We start from the raw sequence: 27,295 nt of genomic DNA on the forward strand, positions 1-27,295 counted from the left end.
GGTGTTAAAAAAAACAAGGACCACACTTCTTTACCAAGGAAGTATTACCATATTCTGTAGCAAGAAAACAGAGCACTTCAGTAATAGGTAGGGAGGAAACAAACCCAAGCAAGGAAGGAAAAATAAAAATGCAATGGAATTTAAATAGTTGCAAATCAGAAGAAATGGATAAGGGCTGAAATTAAGTGGTGATCCATGGTCCTCTCTTTCAAAGACAACCTATGTATCAAACACTCTTTGAAAGACAGAGGAGCTAGGCTCAGGACAAAAGATAGCATCACCATTTCCAGATAAATGAAGCATCTCACATACATCACAAGTTTTGTACTGTGGAAGATGTTGTGGTCCCAGGCAAATAACAGTTCTTTGAAAGGTGATGCACCTACATTTTACAGTCCTTGTACCACAATAATATGCCTCAGGATTTGTGAAAACATGAAAAGTCTCATAAATTTAAAGTGTGATAAATTTTGCACAAAATTTAATATGAATTCTAAAAAAAAGTTGGTTAGCGGGTACAATCGTGTGAATGTATGCATATTCTGATTTCGGAGTCTCCAATTTGTATCTTCCCATTTGAAACTCTAAAATGTAGATCACAAATGCCTCAGTTCTCAGAAAATTCTAAGTCTGGTATACAGTTTAATACTTATTATGAAATTTATGTCTGGATATTCCCAAGTGCAATTCTGATCCTTAATTTTGCATTCATTTTAGTTGTAATGGAGATGCTTTCAGATGCTTGTAAACACAAAGTATGATACAAAGTATGATACTTATTGGAGCAAAAGATTTGTTTTTTTTAAATAAGTTAATCACCACCACCACCCCAAGTTGTTGATGATTTTGCAGGATTTCATTTTACTGTGAACAGAGTATGTTGCTAAATTAACTCCACCTAGAGCTGAAACAACCCCATGTAACATTCCACTCAGGATGCTGAAAGTTAATCAAGATATCAGGGGTCATTTCGTAGAAAAAGAGCTGGAGGAACTCATTAGCATAACTCATTAGCAAAACTCATTAGCATATGCCACGCCCCCAGACATCACCTATCCTGGCTGTTTTGGACCCAATCCTGGTCATTCAGGGCCGAAATTGGGCCCAAAATGTCAAAAAAAGGGCTGAAAATGGCCAAAAAGGGACCCAAAACAGTCAGGATCAGGCTGCTGCTGAGTGGGAGAGTTATCCACCACCTGTCAGAGGCCCAATCCAGGCCATTTTGGCACCAATCCAGGCTGAAACGGGCCAAAAATGGCTGAGGGTCAGGTGCACGGGGCCACCTGACATGTGACCTCTTTTGGGAACTGCCAGAACTGGGTTCCTGCGTGTTCCCCCTTGAAATGAGCCCTGGAAGATATGTTTTAGTCATCCATTTCAAAACTAGAATAATTCTAAACAAAATTCATAGCTGATCCTCTTAACAGAATCTACCCTTAGAACTCTACTTCTCATTGAACAGGTCACTGCTGAAAATAACTAGGAGGATAATAATCAATTACAGCAATGGTTTCACCAGTTATTTTGAGAGAAGGGGTTGGCTTGTTCCTTGTTTCTTCTTCTCATCCTCACATCTAGTTGAACAAAATGCATGGCGGGACATTGCATTGTGCACTGCCAGACATCTAAATCATAGTACTGGCTGTCAGCAGTGGGAGTGGGGTAATACACGGTACAATGGCATCACCCTGTTTTTCATGCTGAACTAGACATTACAAGGAAGAAGCAGTGGCATGTCCATGTCTCCTGGGTTAGTCAGACCCAGAGAAGTATGCTTCTGACTGGAAAATGGAAATTTTATTTATTTATTTGTTTGTTTGTTTATTTAATTTTATTCAACTTATACCCCACCCTTCCCACAAGAGGGCTCAGGGTGGCTTCCAACAAATATTTTGTTAAAATACAATAAAAACCTTATTAATATATTAGCACATTAAAATTCAGGCGCCATCAGACAGATTGGCAACTGCAAGATTATCATAAACCCCCAGCACCACCATGATGTAATTCAAGGGTGGCTGCAAAAAGAAGGTATGGTGGTCAGAAGGGGGACAAAAAGATGGCCCCTAGTCACAGGTCTAGTGGAAAAAAGCCCTGGCCCAAGTTGAAGCTAGCTGAATGTCTCTCAGGTGTGGGCCCACCAGAAGCTACTTAACCAAAGAGTGCAAGGCCCTGCGGGAGACATAATGGGAAAGGCAGTCCCATAGGTATGTAGGTCCATGGAGGGCTTTAAATACTAAGACCATACCTTGAACTGGATCCGGAACTCAACCAGGAGCCAGTGCAGCTGGCACAACACAGGGCAGATATGTTCCCTAAACAGCATCTCCATTTGCCAGAATTTTATGGAGTGGTTCACACTTCTTATTGCTGTTATATTGAAAGCCGCCTTAAGAACTGTGGCTAGGATAGCAGGACACTAATGCTTTAAACAAGTAACCAAACAAATAAATGACAGGTCTGTGAAAAAACCACCTCTTCTACTTTTTGATAGACACTATAGATTTGTTTTCATCTTGGTCCACCCAGTGCCCTATGTCTGATTTCAGAAGCTCACAGACCACCTAGCAAAATGGTCAAGTAAACATTAAACATCTCTAACTGCACAATTTTGGATAACTGCCAAGAAATATTTCATTTGCAGGTCCCCCCCTCACTACCTCTCTTATGCCACTTGCTAGAGAGCTAGCATCTCCATGACTCAGCAGCACTGCGAGTTTGATTTAGGATATGCTGCTGTGTTGGCCCAGGAAATGGTGAAATAAAGGGGGAGAGAAATGTGGTGCCATGTATTTTATTGTACATTATGCCACAGGAACAGCTAGCCTGAATGTGACTGTCATCCCCTACTTTTATTTATCTTCCCTGCAGATAGATCTGATGAAGCTAACAAATCTTCTTCCTCTCGCTCCAAAAGAACTCCTAGCCAGAATATTTCACCAAAACAAAATGAAAGATCATCTTAGATCAGGGATTTCCTTACTGTTTCAGTAGCTGGTCCAACAGATCTCAAGATCTAGTTTAGGGACAATGACTCATACTTCCCCCACCCCCTTCCTCAGCAAGCAGAAATAACGGAAATAAAGTCATTTCACATAGATCCAAAGCACCACTGGAACTGAACAGATAATGAAAAACACAACTTCAGCCCCAAAATACCCTGCTTCAAATGCCATTAATAAAGTGTGATCAAAAAGTGACTCCGCATGTGTGAAAATTCCATGTGTGATAATGGAATCAACTGCCCTTATCAGATATTATTTCAATGTATGTGCCAGAGGTGGGGAGGGGAATCATGCAGGCTCTTCTGCTCCTGACCTCCAAGTGTTGATTATTAAGTCAGAAATGAAGCTATGAGCATACAATAAACTACATTTGTAGAGAGCTCTGCACACAATCGAGAACCCTGAAAACTCCTGTTGGACATGTGACCTTCAAATCAACATGCAGAAATTGGAGCAGCGGTTACATATACTGTCCCATTCCCCTTATACATGCTGAAGTAACATGCTATGACCCTAATGAGGTGCAAAAGCTGGTTCCCCTCACTTATAAATGTGCCAGATCTAATTGTCAGGGAGCTGTCTTTGACAGGCCATTTTTCTCAATACTTTCAACACACTCTCTCTACAGCTCTGTCTGCCTTATTATTCTTGAAGCACACCCTCTCTCTGTCCACATTATCCACCAATTAGGGAAAAATGAATTTCATCTATCTCCATTATTTATTTAAAAGAAAAAGAAGAGCTAAGCACAAAGCAAGCATCATCTAAAGCAGGTTTTCAAAAACTCTGGTCCTAAGAACCTCATGCTTTGTTCTGATCATGCTCTACTTCCTGACTTTCTTGACAGTGGAGAAAGGTTTGGAAGACGTACTGAACAACAACGTTTGCTCTAAATGCTTTTCTCAAACAGCTGTTTCAGCTGTATATGATCGCCAGAGGGAGCTCTTGTAAAGGTGGCATGTTACTCAGCAAGCAAGCTTTTCTTCCTGCTTGTGAGGGCAAGGTAGCATTCAGATAAGAAAGCCAGCATGATTCCAGCTGCCAAAGTGGAGTGGGAGGTGCTGAAAAAGGAGTTATTCCAGGCTCCTTCCATCCACACATGTACGGACACTCATTTTAATTTTTAAGCTTGGCCATTTTAGGCTGCACTTAAAGTCATTTTTTTTACTTAAAAAATCAGGTTAAAAAATATACAACTTTCATCACACTAAGGCTATGGACAGATGTACTTTCCTTGAGTAGTGAGCCTGCTAGGAAAATGGATTTACTAGTCTTTGTGCATATGTTCAAATTTCCCTACAGGACTGACCTCGAGAGGAAGCCAGCTCTTCCTATTTCTGCTAGCCATGGAAAGTGCTGATTGGCTGACACCTGCAATATTACTGTGTATTCTTAAACAGAATTACACCCTTCTAAATTCATTGAAGTGTACAGAAGGTGAATTCATAGAAGGGTATAACTCTGCTTAGGATGGCACTGTAAGACACCTCCCCCCCCCCGCATGGAGCATTAAAAAAAGGTACAAATCAGGTGCTGAACAAAACATTCAAGTGATAGAATATTCCTGCAGTGCTTTTAAAAAGTTTTTTTTTAAAAAAAATGTCTGCTTAAAGCAGGGAGGCAGGGAAAGAGTACTGAAACCGTACTGCATTTGGAATATTTGTTAAACAGGTATTGACAGGGGGTGAGGGGGTGAGGCGGGGTGGGGACAGTCTCAAGTTGAAAGAGGAAAAAAAAACACCAGACTCTGATTTCAATGTACTTTTGTCATCAGTCTAAATTCAAAAGTAGCAATCCAGAAAGAATAAAGCTTCTGAACCTAAGCTTATCTCATGAAAACCAGACAATTAAAACATGCACATTTCATTCCTAATTTTCAGCATCACACAAGTAATCTGCTATTTAAACTTATGGACTATTTTTTGTACTGCAGTTTAAAAATGCAAATGTGATGCAGTCCTTAGACTTCAGGATGAAAACACTGATGACCTGTCGAGTTTTGTTGACTGCCCTGGAGTGTCTCGATGATTGATACCTGACCAATAATGTACTTGTTGCTATGGTAAAAACCCGAAGCATCAGAATTCTGGGCCTTAAAATACATTTACTCAGGGAAAATCCTTCCACATCTTTTCAAGAAGTATCTACCCTGCCTTTCCAAGAGAAAGTGAGCCAATAATAAAGATGGAGAGGCTACAAATCTTACTGCCAAGTACATGTGGTTAGGACTGATGTTGAAGTCCCATTACTTTCAAGTGAGGCTACTTGCACAAACGAATACTTAGTATAGTAGCTTCATGGATGAATAGATGGGCAAAATGTCATTATGAATACTTTGGAACATGAATAATAAAGAAATCAAACTGAGTGACAGTACTGGCTTTCTTGACTCAATATAAGCAGGACTTGAGATTTGTTAGCTATAGTCTTGATATTGGCTATTTTATTGAATGTGAATGGATTCTCTCCTGGACTAAGGATTTTGATATGCCTGTCTCAGTTTTCAATTGCTAAGAGGAGTTTCTGTGTCTTAAAAATGAGAAAAAAGAAGCCAGACAGTAAGTCGTATTAATTAAATAGAATGTTAAGTTCAGCCATTTGTCCATCTAGTCCAATACTGTGGATTCCAGCAATTCCTACTGACTTGTTCTCTTGCCACTGAAATCTGTGTAACTAGAGAGTGGTGAGATTGCAACTGTGACCTTTTGAATGCAAAGCATACACTCTGCTGCTGAACTATGGGCTAAAGCAATAAATAAATATTCTGCTCCTAATAGAGACCCTGAAGGACCCCAGATAAATTTCTTTCGGCAAGACCTTGAGAAAGCAGCTGGGGATACAGCGTTCTGCCTGGGAATCCCGGGCCACACAAGGGAAGCCTCCCTCTGATGCCACAGCTGGCCTTAGGGTATCACTGGCCTTTTCTTCCACATCATTCTCATTAAGCTAGATAATAGTCTCCTTTTAGTTGCTGTCACAGACAACAAGGGTCCTTCCCTTCTCTTAAAACAGAGCCAAATGGGAGATGTAAGTTGTATAGAAACCAAGGGGTGGGGAGCATTCTTGAGAGGAGGCTATTCCTGGAATCTGTTCGGCTGCTCGCCAGTTCTCTATCACCTTTCTGGAATGTGGGGAGGATGTACAGTGGTTTCATCTTGAACATTCGTCTCTCTCACCCCATGAGCTGCATTCACTCACTTCTCCCAGCCTTTTGTACTCACCTCATTTGGCTCCTGAGGCTCCCCTTTGTCTAAGTCCAGCTGCCCCTTGACCAGCTGCCTCTCAGCTCCTTGATTCTTCTGCTATCCCAGTCCATTTACATGCCCAATTCCCCACTATCCCTGACACAGCAGCAGAGCCTCTTGCTCCCCCCTCCCTGTATGATTTCCTAGGCCCTCTTGATTCCTAAATTCCTCTTTACTGTTCTCTACTGTTGTTGCTTCCAAAGACTTCCTTCATCCCTATTTCGCTCATTCCCGCTAAACCCCCACAGCTAACCTTTCTTTTATATGCCTTATCTCATTGCCTTTTCCTCACCATTCTCTTTCCCAATGTCTTTTTTCTTCCTTTTCTGGCTCCTCCATCCCTTTCCTCCCCAAACCTTTATTTCTAGCCTAGCTAAGCTTCTATGGTAACCTTTTCTGTTCTCAGGCTCAGATAAGATGTTGTGGGGGTAGCCCCAGATCCAGGCCACCCTGCAGTCACCTCAGAAACTTGCCTTGCCCAAGTGAACTTGATGACAACGGCACATGCATTTGCTTCTATTTCTCTCCTTTCATTGACTTCCTCTCTCAACATCCCCCACCCCCCCATACATACAAATTATAAACTCCTTGGAGCAAGAAGTTGTTGTTTGCTAAGATTGTTCTGCAAACTGCAACACTGAGCATGCTAAATCAATCAATGCTGCTCAGGATTCTAAGTCATGTTTCCCTTTCCTGTCTAACCCATTCTATATAGAGGTTATTACCACGTTGGTCCCCGACACACACACACAAACCTTTACTGGACCAGCTTCCATCCCACTGCATGCCAATCCCAGGTCAAAGCTATCAAATAGCTTAACAGGCATCTTTCCAATATGCTAAAATCATATTTCTTATGCCTTCTTTACAGTATTTACTTTCTTTATATACTTTGTCCTGTTGGCTAGGTTTCTTGGATACTCTTCTTCCCAAGCCTAGTTTTCCTCATCATTTGCTCATCTTCATCACTATGAAACGAAGCGGAAGAACAGGACCACGTATAAAAGAGTTTAATTTTCTTGCTGTCAAAACTCAAATATAAGGCACAACGAAAAGCCAAAATCAATTTTCTTGCTTTCAGAACACAATTGTAAGGCACATAATAAGCCAAAATCAACCGAGGAGTTATGAAGAATTCCCAAACTCCCGGCTGGAGGTGGCAACGGGTTTGCCAGCTTGGAAATTAGGCCCCATTTCGCACAATGTGCTTTGTCATAAGCCACATGTAAATCAATTATGGTCTGCTATTGCTACTTTTCTCTTTTACATAGAAGCCACATGTAAATCAATTATAGTCTGCTACTGCTACTTTTCTCTTAGAAGCTTCTGTTCCCGAATGATTTTACTTCATGGGGTTGACCAATGACAAAGCACATTGTGCGAAACGGGGCCTAATTTCCAAGCTGGCAAACCCGTTGCCACCTCCAGCCGGGAGTTTGGGAATTCTTCATAACTCCTCGGTTGATTTTGGCTTATTATGTGCCTTACAATTGTATTCTGAAAGCAAGAAAATTGATTTTGGCTTTTCGTTGTGCCTTATATTTGAGTTTTGATAGCAAGAAAATTAAACTCTTTTGTACGTGGTCCTGTTCTTCGGCTTCGTTTCATTTTGTTTGGGACCACCCCCTCTTGCATTTACATCTTCATCACTAGCCTGATTCAGGACTGATTAAGCAATCATAATGGATGGTCTTATTAAGAAAGAGTAGTGAGGCTTGGGACTTACATCCATTTCCCACCCAAAATCCGGGTTTTTCTCAGTCTGTGGGCTGTTGTAATTTGATGTACACTGCCTTGAATATTGTGGTAAAAAGGCTAGGCATATTTATATGCATGATAAACATTAATTTCAGGTGCATGCAAGTAATCTATATATCTAAGGGCCAAGCTAGAAGGGATGAGTTACGCTTAAATGGCTAGTGAACAGACTCACATATATTCCTCCCTGTTCACTTGCGCTCCACTTGCACTTCACTCGATGATCGAATATTACAAATTACACTTGAATGGCAAGTGAACAGGGAGGAATACATGTGTAACTCGTCACTTCTAGCTTGGCCCTAATAGTCAACATGGCCCCCATCTGTGGATACTTAAAATCCACAGATGGAGGCCGTGTAGATACAATAGAGATATTTCCAAAAAAACCCCACAACACACACCCTAAAAGCAAAAACTAAAAAGGGAGGGAGCAGCAGTCATTGTCCTTCATCCTCCTCAGCCACTGAGGCAGCTAAACTAAAGACAGATGGGGAAGGAGGCAGGGGAAGCTGAGGTGGCCATGCTTCCCCTCTCCCACTGAGGCAGTAAAACAGGAGGCAAGCAGGGGAGGAAACATGGGACTCACTAGCCTTCCCCACCACCACAGTGGCGATGCTCCTCCCAGCCAAGGCAGCAAAACTTGAGGCAGGCAAAGGACACTCCCCAGCCCCCAGTTGTTCCCACTGCTTAGGCAGTGACGCTCCCCTTTCCAAGTCCTGCCAAGGTGGCAAAGCTGGAGGAAGGCAGAGAAAGGGCATGGGAGCTGCCAGGGCTGGAGGCAGGAGAGAGGAGGAGGAGCATAAGCAGAAACCTGAGAGACTGTGGGAACTGCCTAATGAGCGGGGAGCGGGTGGGTACAAACTTCAGGGAAGCCACAGGTTTGCAGACAAATCTGAAAAGTTTAAAAAATGGAAGACGGGAGTTAAATTCCTGCCAAAATAAGAGCATTCTCTGAGCTTGCACAGACAACATGCCTTTGTCAGCTGTGGCATGAGCAAGATGGAGTAAGTAGAGGGGAGTGGGCACCATCCCTTCATCAAGATAGGCTGGGGGGGGACAGCAGTGCTGCAGCCGGGGGGTGGGGGGCAGGAGCTGGCACTGGCCTCCCCACTAGCGACTGAGGTGGTGTTGATATAAGTTAAGAAGCAACTACCAATGCTCCTGCCCCCTCTGCCAGCCCCACAACCTCGGTGGGTAGGTGAGAAGGAGTGGTACATGCCCCCACTGTCAAGGTGGCAGCACTGGGAGTGAACAGAAGAGAAGGAACAGGAGCCACCAGTGCTCACTCTCTCTGTTGCTGAGGCAACATCCCCCCCCCCTTGCGGCCTCTTATTAATCTATAGTAGTCATAATAGCAATTATTTATTGAAGTATATGTATGTGAAGAGGCAGCTCAAAGAAGCCGAAAACGTGTGAGGCTATTCCTGCCTGTCAACTAAATCAGCCTCTAATTTCTTTAGAGGAAACCAGGGATCTGAGGGCTATGTCCCTACTGAGTGAAGACAGAGGGAAACCTGGCAAAGCACCATCCTCTCAGCTGGGATGAATTGCCTATAGCCACAGGGATGTCATTTATACTCACAGCTCCTTGTAGTTAGCATCATATAGAGTTGCCCACTTGTTCTGCTGATGTGGCTGCCATTTTATAGACTGGTAGTTGGGATCTAGGTAAGAACCATTCAAACTGTCGTTGTCCTGAATCAGGCCTGAGACAACAGGAAAATGATGTGTTTAAGTGTGCCATAAACCATGACATGGTCACCCTAGTGTTGTAAGAAAGTTATTTATTCTTATCCCACCTTAGCTGAGTTAATTTGTCATAGGATAGTCCCATAAACCCTGATTACTCTGAAAAAATTCAAATTTAGGAATAGGGGATTTTTCTTTCATTCGCTATTTCCAACTGTCAGTTTGGTATGACAGAACATTCCCCCCGCCCCGAAACAAACTGTCATTCCGCTAACTCCATCATGGCATTTCTCCACCCACGCTGTGGAACTTCTCCCCTTTTAGAATGTGAACAATATCTGGATACTGGAAATACTATGATGGAACGGGGCAAAGACCACATACCTGGTGAGAGCGCCCCCTGCTGATGCCAGGGAGGTGTTTGGACTCTGTCAGGGTTGAGTGGCACAGATCCCGTACCTGGCTCCTGCTTTATCATCCCGTTGAGCATCTGGGCATTAAGAGTACTTGGGGGAGACTCTGAATGTTTCCTCTTCTTGGCAGGATGGACTGGAAGGCTGTGGCGACCAACCACAAAACATACACTGAGACAGAAGGAGGCTGGCAGGAGTGCATTCCAAGACCATATTTTTTTTCATAATTGTGAGGAAAAGGGCCAAAGGATTCTAATGAGAACACAAGGACAGCATCAACAGGCTATTCCATATTTCTGTGGGTGCAGAGCAAGACACTCATGAGTTTCCATTTGTTTAAACTTGTGTCAAGAAGGAATGTTGATTCCAACTGACAGGACGTAGTGGTATTCTAGTAACCACTATATGGATATAAGAGCCTGGAACACTGTGACTTACTACAGCAGAGAGAATGGGTCATCTTCAAATCTCTCCTATGATTACTGTAGCAAGAGAAATGCATTCTGCCCTACCAGTGAAAGAATCAGCTGAGGTCAAATTTCTTGACTTTGGCAGAGAATAAAAGGAGTCACGTGGGACTCCACTGGGAGGAGGAATTCCATGGGAAGGGAGAAGAACTGAGCTTTCTTGGTTCAACACTATCAGACAGGGGAATGTGTGTGTGTGTTTCTTTGTGTGTGTACATGTGTGTGCGTGTGTGTAAAGTGAATCTTCAGCTGAGTCTTTGTATGCTCATAAAGATATGTGTTGTTAGAAAATATAATTTATTGTTTTCATTTTACTGGTATCATCCTCATTTGCTGCTCCATCTTTTTACCTTCCTTACTTACAGCTTTTACCATAAAATTGAACATGAAGTATTTCAATTGTGTTAACTCTGGGTATCATGACTCCAGTGAATCAATTAATCCTACCTATTTCTGACAAATCCCAAGGCACGTAAGGCAATTTATTGCATGACCCAGAGGGAGACAGCAGAAAGGAGGAGGCAGGGATGGGGACACAGTTCAATCTTGTATGCTGTCTCTGAAACACTGATTGTTGGTATCCATTAGGGGAAAGTTGCTTCTGCAACCAGGACACCATTTCAAAAAGGTTAGGCACTCAGATGAGGAAAAGAAAAAGTGAGGACTAGAAAAAATGAGGACAAGTCAAAGAAAGAAAGAAAGAAAGAAAGAAAGAAAGAAAGAAAGAAAGAAAGAAAGAAAGAAAGAAAGAAAGAAAGAAAGAAAGAAAGAAAGAAAGAAAGAAAGAAAGAAAGAAAGAAAGAAAGAAAGAAGCACAACCTCTGAACCACAGCCAGATATCAGAGCTTCAAAGTTGCTCAGGATCATATCCATTATCAGACCAAAGGAAAAAAGCAAGATCGGGAACACAGGGGTTCAAACAATGAATGCTTCCCCTCTTTCTATTCTCTCTCCTTGCCCCAAGAACTCACTCTGTTCCATGCTGCTGCAGTAGCTGGTGAAGCATCTGTGATTGCTGGGCATGGTGGAGATCCCCTGGTGACATGCCCTGTCCAATACTGAACTGTGGTATCAGTGGCTCAGCCTTCAAGTACATGTCCCGCTGCATGCTGGGATAGTGGTGGTTGTGTTGCTGCTGGTGTGGATGCGGTGGTGGCCCCTGGAGGTGGGATGGTGGAGGTGGTGGGGGTGGAGGCGGAGGATGCTCCATCCGGGAAGGAGGAGTCACATGGCACATATTCTCAGGAGTCATGGTTCGAAGGAGGTGGGGATCTAAAAGACAAATCAGTAGATCAATTTGAATCATACTCATAAATCATCCCCATCTTCATCAATATTCCTTTCTTTTTTTTAGTTAGTCAAATCTAGTAGCCCCAGAACAGCTTCAGAGTATTAAATTAATACAGCCAGATGAACCAGAAGTGGAGCCAGTAATGCAGGAAGTAGTATACCATACTAATCTAATGGGTAGGGATTGGGGCGGGGGGGGGGCTTCCCTGCAAATCAAGAGGCTATGAAGACCAACAGAAGTGTTGGCAGGGCAATCAGTAAGAAAAGAGGCTTTCAAGCAGAGAACAATCTGCTCAAGAGGGACAACTAAGAAGTTTCAGCTCTCTCCCCATCATCCTGACAAGGCAAGATTTGGAAGCACATGCAGAGCTCAACAACAGGGAGTCCCAGCATGAGATTAGCATCTGTGGCCCTTCAGGTAACATGGAGTCAATGACCATAGCACTCAGAGATGCAGCAGAGTGGTAGTCTCTCCTCAGTAAATGCTGGTCTGTTGCCATCCAGCGTAAGTTTTTTTTCCACCTTAGGATCTCGGTATAACCAGCAGACAAGCCCTATGAATGGAGCTGTAGTTTCCAGGGCCAACTCTTAATCAACATTGTGACATTACATTTTAGCAGCCTTTCTGAAAGCTATGGGGGGCAGTTTATAATCTTGATGTTGCCACCAAGACCCTGTCATGTGCTACCATGCAACAAAACTCCAACTGAATTTATACAAAGCTCCAAATACTGCCATTCTACCAATACGCTTGCATCTCTAGTCCCTTTCTTTTGTTCAAGTCAAATCAATATTTTAACCAGATTTACAGTTACTTTACAGTTTTCATTTGTTTGTTATTCCTGTAAACCATTCAGACTACAGGGTAGCAGTCAAGATAAATGGAAGTGTAATGTATCTCCTTCAAGTTCCAGACTCAAAACAGGCCCTGTTGGGATGGAACAGAGTTTGCCATATTCCAAGCTGAGCTCTTTCAGATGGTTCCCTGCCCCCCTTTATGTAGTCTAAACTTGCCCATCCTTCAGACTTTCCTAATGTAGCATCTCTGCACTATGAAGAGAATTTGAAAGACAAAGGCATCCCCAAGATTCCAACTGGCAAGGCACTCTCTTGACTTTCCACAAAGGATGCAAAACCAAATTATTCAAAAAGGCTTTTTACTCAGATAGGAGGGCTGTATTTTAGGGAGGGGGGTCTCAGATGCTTTGCTAATGATCTAGGGACCATAGAAGACTATTGGACCTTGAAGGGCAGGACTTAAAATTTGGGTGGCATGGGTATCTATGGTATGACAAAGTTAAAGCCAATGCAGAGTTTAATAATCATTATGTAAGGCATGCCATTTTGAGAGTATGGAATAAATACAAACTTAGGTTTTGTTCGAAAATACTTCTCTCGTTGTCATTGTAAGAAGCTCATTTTAGAAGGGAAATGGCGAGTCCAACTAAATGGTTAACTTATCATAACTTGTTGGAATTTTCTCAAAGTCGAGTTAAAATTAAATCAAGAGAGGATTTAGCAGCAGAAAGGCATGCTTGCCAGTGGTTTCCCTATATGCAATTCTCGGAGAGATTTAAACTAGACAAGAATCAATATGACTTTGAGCAATCTAAAACTGAATTTGAAATCGCACTCTGTACAAATGATGAATATGTTATTTCTAAAATGTATAAACTTTTGTTGAGATTTGAGACAGAAGAAGAGCAAGTAAAAGAATGTATGGTTAAATGGGCAAATAATTGAGGACATGACATATTAATGGAGCGATGGGGAAATATGTGGACAAGGGGGTTGAAATTTACATTAAGCTCTAGTATCAAAGAAAATTTCTACAAGATGATGTATTATTGGTATATGACTCCTCAAAAACTAGCTAGAATATATAAGGATGCTTCAAATGTATGTTGGAAATGTGCTAAACATTTTATTACATGTGGTGGGCATGTAAGAAAGCAAAGAGTTTCTGGTTGCAGATACAATCATTGATTCCGAAGATTTTGAAGATTAAAATCCAGTTGAAACCAGAGACTTTTTTGTTGGGAATAATGGACAGCTAGTTGGAAAGAAGCTTTGGAACTTTGTTTTTATATTTGATTACTGCAGCAAGAGTACTCTATGCACAAAAGTGGAAAACTCCAACATTGCCTACAGTGATGGAATGGTGGATAAAAGTTTTGGAGTTTGCGTCAATGGCAAACCTTACTTCACTGATTAGGGAAAAGACAGTTATATTTTTGATTGAATGGAAACTGTTTATAGACTTTTTACATGAAATGGATAATAAGGACTTGATGACATCTGGATTTATGTATTAAGAATTATGAACAATAGAAAAAAGAGGGCTCTTATGTTTAACTTAGAATAAGTGAGACTGAATATGATCCATATTTGTGGCGAAGAAAATCAGAACTCAATCTGTAGTTTAATTTTAGGGGGCTTTTTTCTTTTCTCTCTCTTTTCTTTTTTCACTTGTTTATGTATTATTAGTATGTCTTCTTTTTAGAATATTGTTTTTTATTTTCTATGTTTGTTGTCTATAGCTTTTATGTTATTTTTAAAGGTCTAAATAAAGAAAAATTCCATGGGAAAAAAGGAAATGTTCTTGACACTGTATGGAAATGTCCTTGATACTGATTGTACTAATCTCACGCTATATAATCTGCCTTGAGTCTCAGTGAAAAAGGCGGACTATAAATAAAACAAACAAACAAACAAACAAACAAACATAAATTTTCTTCTTTTTAATGTATCAGTGGGGAGAAGATGGGTCTTGTTCAGTCCCCCCCCCCACCAGTGCAGCATGTGAATCTCAAAAGGCACCACACATTATGTAATTAGCATAAAGGTGACCTAAAATCATGTGAAGGTCACTTAGAATCCATGAGATTAAAAATAAATAGATCACAATAGCCATGCAGTTTTTAAAATGAGAGCAAATCTGGCTTCATTTAATTAACAAAAGATTCCTGGTTAAGCCGCACAAGGACAAATTTTTCACCTTTCGTTAACAACCAGTTTTCTGTAACAAATGACAGAATGATACTGAAGTATAATCACAAAAGGTAATCAGAAATGAACTGTGAAATACATTTTGGAAAGATTAGCATTGCAGTCCAACTGGTTAACAAAGGCAAAGCCAAAAAAGTTTAGATATTGATACACTTGCAAGGGGACAAATTCTTTTGTGCTGGAAGGAGAAGTTACATGTATCTGATCTTTAAAATTCTCTGGGATTTAAAAAGAAAATGTGGCAGGGATTCACAACATATTTCAGACTGGGGAAAAAAGAGAATTTCATATTAAATGTTTAATTGCACCCCCCCTTTAACTTTGCCGCTGTCTTCCTCTCTAGGCTTTGGTATGTACCCTGTCTCCTTCCTTTACCAATCTGATCAGGGTGTTGACCAGGCTCACTCTAAATTTCAGGATTTTTTTGGGTGAACTCTGGATAGGCAAAGAAGTTGGTGAAAAGCAACTACAATCTACACAAAAACTGAAGACATTAACAGGACTCAAGAGGAATGCAGATACATTTGCAGTCAATTTCCCTGCCTTAGTGTGTCTATATAAACATGTTTGCAAAATGAGATACGCAGAACCTGTTCAACACTTCAAAGACTTCTTGTGCAGGAGACATTGCAGGGACTTTAGACAGTTGCTTTTGATTTCAACACATTTTGGGGCTAAATGCAAGACCACAGCAAACGTTCTTAGGTTGTCCAGAGAGAGCGTGAAGCACATTAGCCCTACAGGACACCCAAAGATTTTACATATCAGGAAACAGGTTGGAGGGCATTTATGAAAGCCCTTGACTCACATTCACAAGCTTCCTTGGTACAACAAGACTGACCTTTACTTAACTTTGAAGCTTGATTTCAAATTATTAATGGATACAGAGGGCTTTGCTCTGTCAATCTCTGTGTGTGGAGGGGATCTTTTATTAGTTCTATTTTGCAACACACTTGGAGGTTCCAGTAAAGATGCCCTCAACATGCAAAAAAATAGGCAAAGCTGCCTCCAGAGATCAGCTGTTTTCCAGGTTCTATGACTGGTTATGAGCATGCAGATTTAAGACAAGCCAAAGCCCCTCATCAACATGCTCAGGTTGGGGGAAGAGGGCAATCCTTATTCCCCCTCTCTGCTGTTTCACACAGAGTAGAAGGATTAGCAGTGCAGAGAGCTGCTACTAGCTGAACCCCCCCTCCTGGAAGTGCATCCTTAAGGCAGTACTTTCTTTTTTAAGGGCTGTCTTTCTGCTCAGCAGTACACCAGAAGCCGCAGGTGAGAACAGGAAACAGTCCATTATTTGCTTAGGACCATGTATTTATTTATGTTATACAGAAGCTGTTATAGATTATAATTTGTGCTTTCTCTCTCTCTCTCTCTCTCTCTTGCTTTTGACATCTCTTTTTCCTTCTCACTTTTCCTTTCATGCACACACAGCTTTTGCTCTATAGCCTTCTTTTCCCTGGTGAAGAGATGCATTAAGGCCTTTGTAGCATAAGCAGGCTTCTCCTGCACAGCCTCATGAATGTTATTACCCTCTGAGACTGGAAAAATACTTAATTATACAAGCTCTGGGTGTAGAAAATAGCAGTCTCTCCAGCTGTAACTTCTTAGCACTGAAGGGGTAATAATCCTAGATCCAAAGCCTGCCCCCAACCCTGTAAAATGAAACAAACTGCTTAAATTTTAGAGACAAATTAAGTATTTTGTTACTTTATAAAGAGAGGATGGACAGCCACACAAATCTTATTACATTTCAGCCTGCCTTGCAAATATACATAAACTAGGGGCCTGGGCAAAAAGTGCAGCTGCTTAGTGCTACACTGGAAGTAGGAAAATCAAAAAGACTCCAGTAGCACCTTTAAGACTAACCAATTTTATTGCAGCATAAGCTTTCGAGATTCAGGAGGTGCTCGCCTTGCCTGTGTGCCTAGAGTACTGCATTGTTTTTTCCTGGTTAAATATAGTGGCCAGGAGCAATTACAACTGATCGAGTCCCAACTTTTAAGAAGCAGGGTAGCATTGTGGAAGTGGAGGCATGGGACAGTTAAAGTTTGATCACTGGGGGCAATTATTCGACCAAAGGACTTGACAAATATGAACTATGTAGGTGGATTGAAGCAAAGCATGAAATCCAACCACTTCCTAAACTCAGTTTTCTCTGCCATTATTGCCTATTTCCTTCACATTCCAGCCTTCAGTTCTTCAACTTCCCAAACTTTTAGTTTTGGCAAACCCATAAGTATAATTGCCTTGGGAAATTCCTGGAAATCTGGAGGTGGTGCCTAGAGAAGGCAGAGTTTGATGTGGGGAGAGAGCTCAAAGGAAATAAGAAGTCACTCCAGATCTTGGATTTCTCTTAGACTCTATGCTATAGCACAGAGCCCTGCCCCCAAAGCTCTCATTTCCTCCAGGGGAACTGATCTGTGTAGTCTGGAGATAAGTTGTAGTTCTGGGAGAATTTCAGGCACCATCCGAAGTCGGTAACCTAATCCAGAAGGAATCACTTCCCCCTACACACCCACAAATTGAATTTATACAAATCTCAGCATTAAAAAAAAGGCCCAAACTATCTAAAAAGATGTCTGGTTCTTCTGCTACATTCAGAAGAAGCAAAGTCAGATAACAGAATGATTCATAGGGATCGGAATAGGGAAAATAAAATGCAAAGTAATATTTGGGGAGAAAAAATCATGGGGCAGAAGAGAATTCTACCATCATAACGAAGGGAGAAATACAAGCCCTCCACCTACTGGGACTAGTGCTATTTTAATTTTGTTCATTAACAATCTGAAGTCAAGATGGAGACTGAGACAGCCAAGTTTGCAGTTAACATCAGATTATTCAACATGGGGAAATCACAAGGAGTCTGTAAAAAAATCACTCAAGTGCCACCGGAATCAAGTTCCAATGAATCTAATAGAAAGCCAGAGTGATATAGTGGTTAGGGTGTCAGAGTAGGATCTGTGACACCCAGGTTGGAATCCCCATTCTGCCATGAAAGCTGGCTGGGTAATGTTAGGCCAATCATACACTTTTAGCCTAACCTACCTCACAGGGTTGCTGTGAGGATAAAATTGAAAAGAGGAGAATACTGTAAGCCTCTTTGGGAAACAATGTGGGGTATAAATGAAGTAAATAACCAAATATCAAGAGTTTCAGAAGACACAAAATTAAGTACTTCACAGAATACAATTATCCTATGGAGTTTACTATGTTAACAGCTATTACTGCTAACTGAACCTCTATGAAAAGGTTTGGGTTTTGTGATATGCTTGGAAAGAACTGCAGAGTTCAAGGCTAAAGGTCTGACAGTTGTAAGTCTAGAAAGTGAGACGGGTAACTGTGCTGTGGAAGAACAAACATGCTGTTGTGGTAAATCAGTTCACAGAAGTCAACACTCACCTTTTGCGTATAAAAGATGTCTGGTTTTTAAATACCTTCCTGAAAATTAAGGAAGAGCCCTAGAAAACCATGAGACCATAGAGGCAAAGATATAAAGAGACTCCACACATGCACCTCAGATCTAAGGCCTCTGAGACCATGTTCTTCCTTCATCAGAATGCAGTCCCGTAAATTGCTCTGCCACTGGTTTGAAGAAATGTGCTGTTGCCTTGGCAGTGAGGGAAAGCAGTTCACTCTGTGGCAAGTAATCTAGCCTCTTTGGTATATTTAAAGAAGGGCCAGGAGGAATTCCAGGGATTTTTGTAGCGAGATAAACAGAACTCTTGACCTCTTCCACGGAGAAAGGAGAAGTAGCTGCTTCCACTATGATCAGGGCAGAGGTTTTAAATGAAGGGGCCAGTGGGGAAACTTTTGGAGATTCCTGTCTCATATACCCACTCCTGCCTCCCCACCCCCACCCCAGCTATTCATTCACTACCATGTTAAACTTTTAAGTCTCCTGACAAGAATATTATTATGGGATAGCAAATGTAGCTGGTGGTGCATGATCATATCCACCCACTTCCCTCCCGCTTCTCTGAAAGGATATAAGAGTAGGAGTATGGCAGAACAAGGCCAACCTCGCCCAACAAGAGAGAGAGTGGGGGGGGGGGAGGGAAACAGCAGCTTCTGGTTACATATACAAGATTTCTTGCCCTGTCCCAGAAAATGGAGGAGAGTCTCCTTGTGGAGTCGTCAGAAAGATGGCAGAATGCTCAGAGTATACTTACCACCTAACAGCAAGCTCATGACAATCTCCTTGTTTCAGTCTCCATTTCCGGAATATGCTTGTTTATACATAATTCTCAAGGTCTCCCAGCAAGAAATGAGGCTCGATCACTTCCTTTCATGTTTTCTCTTGGCAGAAGTAACCCATTTTTCTGTCTCTGAAGATGGTTTTACACCGCTGTCGCCCCACAAACCCGTGTTCTCTCTCCCACCCACCCTACTCTTTCCAAAGAGTAGCAAGAAAACAATAGGCGAAAGTCTAGGAATATTTACTAACTGATAATCTCTTCACGTATTGCAGGCAGTCTGTTTTTCCCTGACCGATAAAGACTTCAGAGCCAACCACTTTTGCCAACCAAAGGGGGGGGGGGAGTCTGTTGAGTACAGGTTTTTATCTTAGCACTTACCATTCACCTGCTGGGGGGAGTATGCTTCTGATCCAGAGTCCGGGGGAGAGTCGGGTAAAGTGCTGAAGAGCAATTGAGAAAAATAGAAGACAAGGTCAAACGAGCCTCTAGTAAAACTGATAAAGTGAAAGAATGCAAAATATCCTTCAAATCCGGGGGGGGAGGGGTAAGAAGTAACATACAATACCATGGATAACCCCACTGATGGCAGCACCCCCAGCTGGCAGAGCCCAGCAATGGAATCTACATGCATTTTTCTTGAACAGTTCTTCTGTGCAGTTCTTCTCCAAACTGAAGGCAACATGAGCACCCTACAGACAGGTCTCCAAGCACCAAATCTCTTCAGCAGCAGCCCTGGCCATTCCTAAAAGGGTTTGTCTCTTTTTTAAGAGAGTAAGAGTTGAGTAAATGGGCGCTCCTCACATCCAATACCATTCAACTGCACAGTACAGCAACTCCTGCTGTTAGAATCTGGGATTACTTCAACTGGATTTCTCATCCCAAGTGCCTGGCCTATAATACTTCCACAGTGAGCTCTTTGATTTTATTCATAAGCATCTCATTTCATGGCCATTTTGTCAATTCTAATAAAACCTCTCTCTTTGCCCTGCACCTCATGCACAACTAAAAAGAACCCAAACAGAAACTTATCTGTTCCGCAGCAAAAGATAGTGTCACCGCAAATACAGAGGAAGCTTTGGGCGACTCTGGCTTGGTTCCGAAACCTGATCCATTAAAGCAAAAATTGTCAGAATGAGGGTCAGATTGTGTCATCATCATCAAAGCCCAGGGTTCTATGGGAAGCAACAGTGCCAGCATTCACAAAGCTAGCCCAAATCTAATAAAGAAAAGAACCTGGCCACGATTCAGCAAAAGAATACCAGGTACCTCACTGCGTTTCCTATCAACCTTTTACAAAGGAAGACTAATGACTAACTTCCTACACCATATTTTTATTTGTTTCTATCGCACCATCCTGCTTCAGACTGGGACTGCAGTGTATGGGGAAAGAGATCTTCAGACTCCTGCCCTAAAACAGCCCCAAGGGGCAGTCATTTGCCTTGGGTTTTCCCAGTGGACAAATAGTGCCCTCCCAGACTGTTTCGGTTTGGGAAAAAGTTATGACATAGAAAGCTTCAGCTTACTCTCCTTAAACGTTGTGGTCTCAATCCAAAGTGTGACCACAGGGTGAGCCTGGGATTAAGTTCCCAGCCTAAAACTAGCAATACACATTTGATTCTGTGGGCATGGAGAAAACATAATGTGTAATGAGGAACATTTGATATATTTGAAATCTAAAGTGAACGTACATTAAGACAAATCACTTCTGCTCTTGAGTCCCCTCAAGATTAGGAGTCACATCTCTATTCCCTTGCATTAAATACATTCAATAACATCATTAGAAGAAAGCCTTCCAAAGCTCCTTACTGGTCAATGGGTTCCACTCAAATCTAAGAGCTGGACTCCAAACATACGTATCATGCAGAATAGCAGAGTCAGATGCAAGATGAGACAGAATAGTTATAGAAGGAAATTAAGCTGATATACACTCAACCCAGGTACAAATGAGCTCATAAGAAGTCACCTCAGGACCTGAACTTTCCATGTGTGCTTAATGAATGTGAAGGCATGTTAAAAACTGGAAATAAAAGGGGGGGGGGGTTGCTTAGGGCATTTTCTAAGGGAGAAAAACGGGAAAGTTTGCACCTTGTTGGAAATAACTGATTTCTTTTGGAATGAGTAAAATGCTTTTTTAGACAGAGTTTTACTCAAAATATGTAGCATAAAAATTTATGCAAGAGAATCTACAACATTAGATAATAGTAATTCCTATCTGTATTGTAAACATATGTAACGTGTATTGAATAAACATATTCAAGAATATGTTTACTGTTTAAATGTGAACAATTCTGGCAACAATGAATTTAACGTTTAATGTGTAGCAGTGTGTTTAATGATAATAAATTATAAAAGAGTTCAGTGTTTTCAATTTTATAAGGTTTTATTTTATGACCTATTGTGATTTTCTGAGATTGTTTCTGTTCAAATTTTTCCCATTTTTTTCCCAGGAAAATCTCTCTTCCCCCAAATTTCCAGAAATTTACATCTCTATATGCGCTGTTAATCAAGATGCTCTTCCAAGGATCAGATGAAGCTATAAAGAACAGACCTCCTACCTCCCAATCCTACTTGGATTATTAGAAACAGAACAGCAGCAGCAGCATCAAGTTACCATTTGGTAGTCTAAGCATAAACTAACAGTCAGCTGCAATTCAGACATACATGAAATTCTCAGGCCATTTGTACCCCATGGCAGCCATTCACCCAGTGCTTCCATTCTGTGTTCAATTCACTGTCATTAACAGGAGTGGCCATCACTGGCAATTGTTTGGAATGGTCCTTGAGGCAGAAGACCCCACTGACACACAAGCATCACTCTGTTCAGCCCTCCAACACATCTAGATGCCGGTGGCCAACCAGCAACACAGCATTCCCTGGGCCCACCCAACACTTGGAGGGGTTTTCTCTCCCTCTTTCAGTACTGCTGCCACCAGATAGTCATTTTAGGCAATACCATGTGAGAAGGCCTGTGCTCCCGGCTCCCTTTCCCATGTTGCCTTGCTAAGGCCCTGCTTCCTGCCTGCATTTCCTGCTGCCCAGCAACTGGTTACCTTCGGGATGGTTTACCACACTTGCGCACTCCCAGGAAAATAGCAGTTTACCTATAGACTGCACCCATTTTGAATAGCATGTTCAAACAGTGGAGGTCTATGTGATATGGAGAACAACTACCAGCGCTCAAAAATAGAACATATTAAAAGTAAAATGCCCACACATATACTCTCAGTACAGCAATGAACTGAACAAAGAATACAAAATAAAGATATAAACATGCAGTTCCTCTGCCATACATGCCCTGGCCAATCCTATTCTAAGGAAGGCTCTTTAACTTAGAAGCTTTCCAGACCTTTGTCTGCTCTGTGAGGAAATGGCAGCCCTCAAGATGGAGTTCATTCCTTCAGAATGGACCTTGCAAAAGAAACCATCAAAATGCCCCCCTTCTTAACAATGGATTTTATTATCTCCATTTGCCCACTCCCTTATGGGTCAAAGAATCCTTTCCTGAAATCCCTAGAAAGATACAATCTAACTCCTCATACCCCAAAGTCTCTGCGTTAGTTAAAGTATGAGATGACCATTCATCAACTCCAGCCAGGAAGGCCATTAGTATTTCCAAAGCTTTGATGGTTGGTACTTGTTAAAGACTGGGAGCAACTGCCTTCCCTTTTCCCGCCTGTCTCCAGCAAGCAGAGAAAAACACTTTAAAATTCAATGTAGAGGTTATATCAAGCTCAAACATCCAGATAAAATGCATTTTTCCACAGTCTTCATTATTGCAAACCACACAGCAACATTCTGAAATACTGAAATACTTAGTGCATGTTGTTGGAACTCTACAAGATGAGCAGAACACCCTTAGATCCTTACCTATACACACATTAAAGATACACAACTGTAACTATTTTCAGGCCATTTCCCCTGTGGAAACATTCAACATATGAGCGATGGGATGTGATCATTAGAAAATGGGACAGATGATGGTGCTGCCTGCATTGCATCCTCCCTGTGAATATAACATGTCAATGCAACAAGCTCTCTGGATAATGACACTTCATTTAAAACTGATTTAAAGATAACAATATACTAAGCTATTTGTTTGGCAGTTATGTGGTATCTACCTTAAAAGATAATACTGAAAGGACAAGAGGGTTAGGTTTGATGAAAAAATTACATTAAAAGGAGAGTTAAAAGCAGGAAAGTACAGAACAGATGTACTGGAGGGCCAGGAATGGGTTTGGGGGAAGGATTTAAAGGAAGAAAAGCAAAGGAATGGGGGAGATTGTTCCAGGCTTAGGAACAGCATTGCAGAAGGTACACAGCTGGGAGTACAAGTATGAAATAACATACAGAAGATTAGTCTGACAAAATGCAGCAAGAAAATGAAAAAGGATACGAAGTCTTTTAAAGACAGCTTTTAAAGGTAAGGGAGACAGGCAATAATACAAAAATCAGCATACATCTTTTAAAGAGGTGATGACTATGATGAGAGGGCATTGGATCCTAAGAACAATTCACCTGATAAATCTTTCCCCTTCTCCCTGTAGCCCACCTCTGCTGTTCCAGAAGGTCAGGGAACCCTCAGAAACAGTCTGGACTGGGGTGGGGGAGGCAACAGGAAACCACCCACTCTCTCTCTTGCACAACTCCTGCTCTGTTCATGGGAGATTTTGCACACATGAGAAGTCAGTATCTGCAGATTTTCTTCACACTGCATCCTCACGCCCATACTCCAACCCACAGTTGAGAGATTATTTTAGCAGAGGCATTCTGAGTTGACTGAAGAGGAAAGGGACCCTAAGGAGGCTAGCCAGCAAGGAGAACCTTACAGTAGACAAGAGAAAAGAGAATCAGAGCATAGACAAGGGTTTTAAGCAGTAAAAAAAAGGTGTTTTTTAAAGTTGCAGTGGGGGAACAAGATTTGGCAACAGATTGGATGCGAGGGGAAAGGAAGACTATTATTCTAAGTTTATATGCCCAGGATAAAAGAGGAAGCAGGAGTCAGAAAAAAGGAAGAGGTTACAGATCAAAAATTAAGAATTTGGTCAGTGTTCTGCAGATGTTTTAACTGTAATGAACTAGGGTGTGTGTGTGTGTGTGTGTGTGTGTGTGTGTGTGTGTGTGAATGTGTGTGAATGTGTGGATCAGAGTATGAGACCTTCAGTAGTATGACTAAACATAGCCAGTGTCATCCAGCAGATTTTCAGCAAGTGTAGGAAGCCAGAGGTTGAGAAAAAATATATTTATACATTTTTACCTCTGCCCTAAGAGACAGAGATTTTGGAACCATCAGCATCAACAGGAAAATTGAAAGCATGACCATAAAGGACTACCCAGCTCAGAGTGCAGCGGCTGAGGAGCAGAAGGGCAGTGACAATCTGTGAAACCCATAAAAGAATACGAGAGACGAAGGAGAATGTCAAGAGCCAGAAGACAACAATTCTAGTGGGAGAGGAGGGACACATCAAGAGAGTACCCAGGAAGACAGAATGATTGAGGATGGGGTGGGGGGAGTCCCTAGACTTCAGCTGTTAAAAGAAATTGAAGTCTTGGTGAGAAGTTTCAGTGAAGCAAAACAGGTTACAGCCCAAGAAAAGAGTATTCAAATGAGAGACTGAGGAGAAGAAATAAAAGCCTTAGGCAAAGACCAAACAACCAAAGAGACAAAGAGAAGGGGAAAGGTGGGTTAGGGACAACATGTCCTGTCATCAGACAACTAGCAAGGACATGGGATTCCCCTGTCCCATTTCTGACAACCCCACCCCCCCCAAATTCATGGCAAGAACAAGGATATCATCTCCTGCTGGAAACTACATAGAAATTTCCCTTCCTAACCAGTATCTTTCATAAGTTCTTGTCACCTGGTCCTACCCAGATTCCTCCAAATTAATAGTACTAAAAAGAAGCTCCAGCCTAGCCTAGTTTGCTAATCAGTAGCCAGACCAATCAGGATTTCATAACTTAAGAAAACGGAAAACAGTGTTTCACTTGCCTGTAACTGTTGTTCGTCTAGGTCTTCATGCAGGCACACATTGGGGACTGCGCAGCTGCAGGCCAGCCACCGGAAAGATTTTTCAAGCTCTTAGACACTAGAGGGAGCTCTCGCCCCGCAACACGCATGCGCGCCGTTTCCTGCCTCGTGCTGTGTTGCTGGGCGTAGCAATCCCTCTTCCCTCAGTTCCTCCAAAGCTGCCACAAGTTAGCCATTCGCTAAGACTCACAGCCGGGTAGGAGGGAGGGAATGTGTGCCTGCATGAAGACCTAGACGAACAACAGGCAAGTGAAACATTATTTTCGTCTTCAGTCTTCAATGCAGTCCCACATTGGGAGTATAACAAGATACTCACCAATGGAGGAGGGTGCAAGTCTCCTAGGCAAACAATGAATGCAGGACAGCAGTGCCGACAGCCGTGTCCCTTCTGGCATTCACGTCCATCGAGTAGTGGCGGATGAACGTATCTGTGGAAGACCAAGTCGCAGCCTGACAGATGTCCTGAAGGGGAGTTCCTCTGATGAAGGCTGCGGAGGAAGACTGTGCCCTGATGGACACGGGGCACGGAACCTTAGCTGCTACGTAACTACGCCTGATAGCTGCCACAATCCACCTGGAGAGGGACTGGCTGGCAACCCTCTGCCCTTTACGAGGGCCTGAATAGCAGACAAATAAAGCCTTGGTTTTTCTGAAGGGTCTTGTCCTGTCCAAATAATATAATAAGGCTCTCTTGACATCTAATTTATGTAGAGTGTGTTCTGATTCACAGGTTGGTTTTGGAAACAAGACAGGGAGAGCGACCTTATGCTGCAAATGGAATCTAGAGACCACTTTGTGGAGGAATTCAACACTAGGATAAAGGAGAACCTTCTCCTCAAAAAACTGTAGGAAGGGAGGGTCTACCCGAAGTGCCCTAAGTTCCCCCACCCATCTTAGGGAAGTAACAGCAACCAAAACGGCTACCTTCCACGAAAGGAAATTAAGGTCACAAGTAGCCAGGGGCTCAAAGGGTGGCAACATAAGGCGACTCAAAATAAGAGAGAGACTCCACTGAGGTACAGGGAGAGCCCTCGGAGGAAAGGTGTTTTTAACACCCCTCAAGAATTGTTTGGAGGCTTGGTGGGAGAAGAGGGTTCTACCATCCACAGGCTCATGAAACGCAGAGATGGCCGCAAGGTGAACCTTAATGGATGAGGCTGACAAACCCGCCTTCAGGAGGGATACTAGGTAATCAAGTACTAAAGGAAACGGACACGAAAAGGGGGAACACCCTTTGTCTGCTACCCATGTAGAGAACCTAGACCACTTCTGAGAGTAGGATAAACGAGTGGATGGCTTGCGGGCATTTAAGATAATATCTCTTACTTCTTGAGAAAAGGGGCAGTCTAGGGAAACAGGAGCCATGCTGTAATTCTTAGGGAGGCAGCCCCCCCTCCCACGGGATTTGGAAAGCATCCCCCAGGGATAGAGGATCTGACCCCACTAGGGAACAGAAGGCACTGGCTTTCGCATTGTGTGCGGTTGCGAAAAGATCTATCAATGGAATCCCCCAACACTGGAATATACTGTGCAGGTAAGCAGGATTGATTGCCCATTCATGGTGGGGCTGAAATATCCTGCTTAGGTAATCTACCCTGTTGTTCCTGATTCCCTCTATGTGGATTGCTTGTGGTGAAATGCTGTGATCTATAGCCCAGTGCCATAGCAATGATGCCTCTGAGCAGAGCGTCAAAGAAGCTGTTCCTCCCTGTCTGTTCAGATAACAGAGAGCGGTAGTGTTGTCCGTTTGGACCTGGACCATCTTGTTTCGGAGGAGATCTGCGAAAGAGATAAGGGAAAAACGAATCGCTCTTAGCCCTAACACATTAATATGCATTTTTCTCTCTACGGCAGACCATTCTCCTTGTGCGGAGAGATCGCCACAGTGCGCGCCCCAACCTGAAAGGGAGGCATCAATGGTAATAGTGATGTCAGGTATCTGTACTCCAAATTGCACCCCCTGGAGTAGATTAGCCTCAGATTGCCACCATGAGGGATCTAAGAATGGCCTTCGGGATAGAAAACTTCTTATATTGAGGGTCCCTGCTTGGGTTAAAAACTCTGAGGAACCAGTTTTGTAAGGGCCTCATAAATAGGCGAGCAAAGGGGGTTACACTTGTGGTGGATGCCATATACCCCAAAAGTTTCTGAATAAAATGTGCAGACTGAAACTTGTTGCTGCGTACTTG

General features: G+C 42.4%; 1 protein-coding gene across 2 annotated transcripts in view; it reads right to left on the reverse strand.

Annotated features, from left to right (window-relative positions):
- Window positions 1–27,295, reverse strand: part of MYRF (myelin regulatory factor) — a 163,872-nt gene that overhangs the window by 41,894 nt on the left and 94,683 nt on the right. For both annotated transcript variants that reach the window (XM_054972972.1, XM_054972970.1), the window contains exons 4-7: window positions 19,457–19,518; window positions 11,552–11,852; window positions 10,085–10,257; window positions 9,594–9,717 (exon numbers count right to left, since the gene is read on the reverse strand). In XM_054972972.1, coding sequence (XP_054828947.1) covers window positions 9,594–9,717; window positions 10,085–10,257; window positions 11,552–11,852; window positions 19,457–19,518 — 660 coding nt within the window. The remainder of the gene's footprint in view (window positions 1–9,593; window positions 9,718–10,084; window positions 10,258–11,551; window positions 11,853–19,456; window positions 19,519–27,295) is intronic.

This window comes from Eublepharis macularius, chromosome 2, assembly GCF_028583425.1.
Source record: "Eublepharis macularius isolate TG4126 chromosome 2, MPM_Emac_v1.0, whole genome shotgun sequence".
Lineage (NCBI taxonomy): Eukaryota > Metazoa > Chordata > Lepidosauria > Squamata > Eublepharidae > Eublepharis > Eublepharis macularius.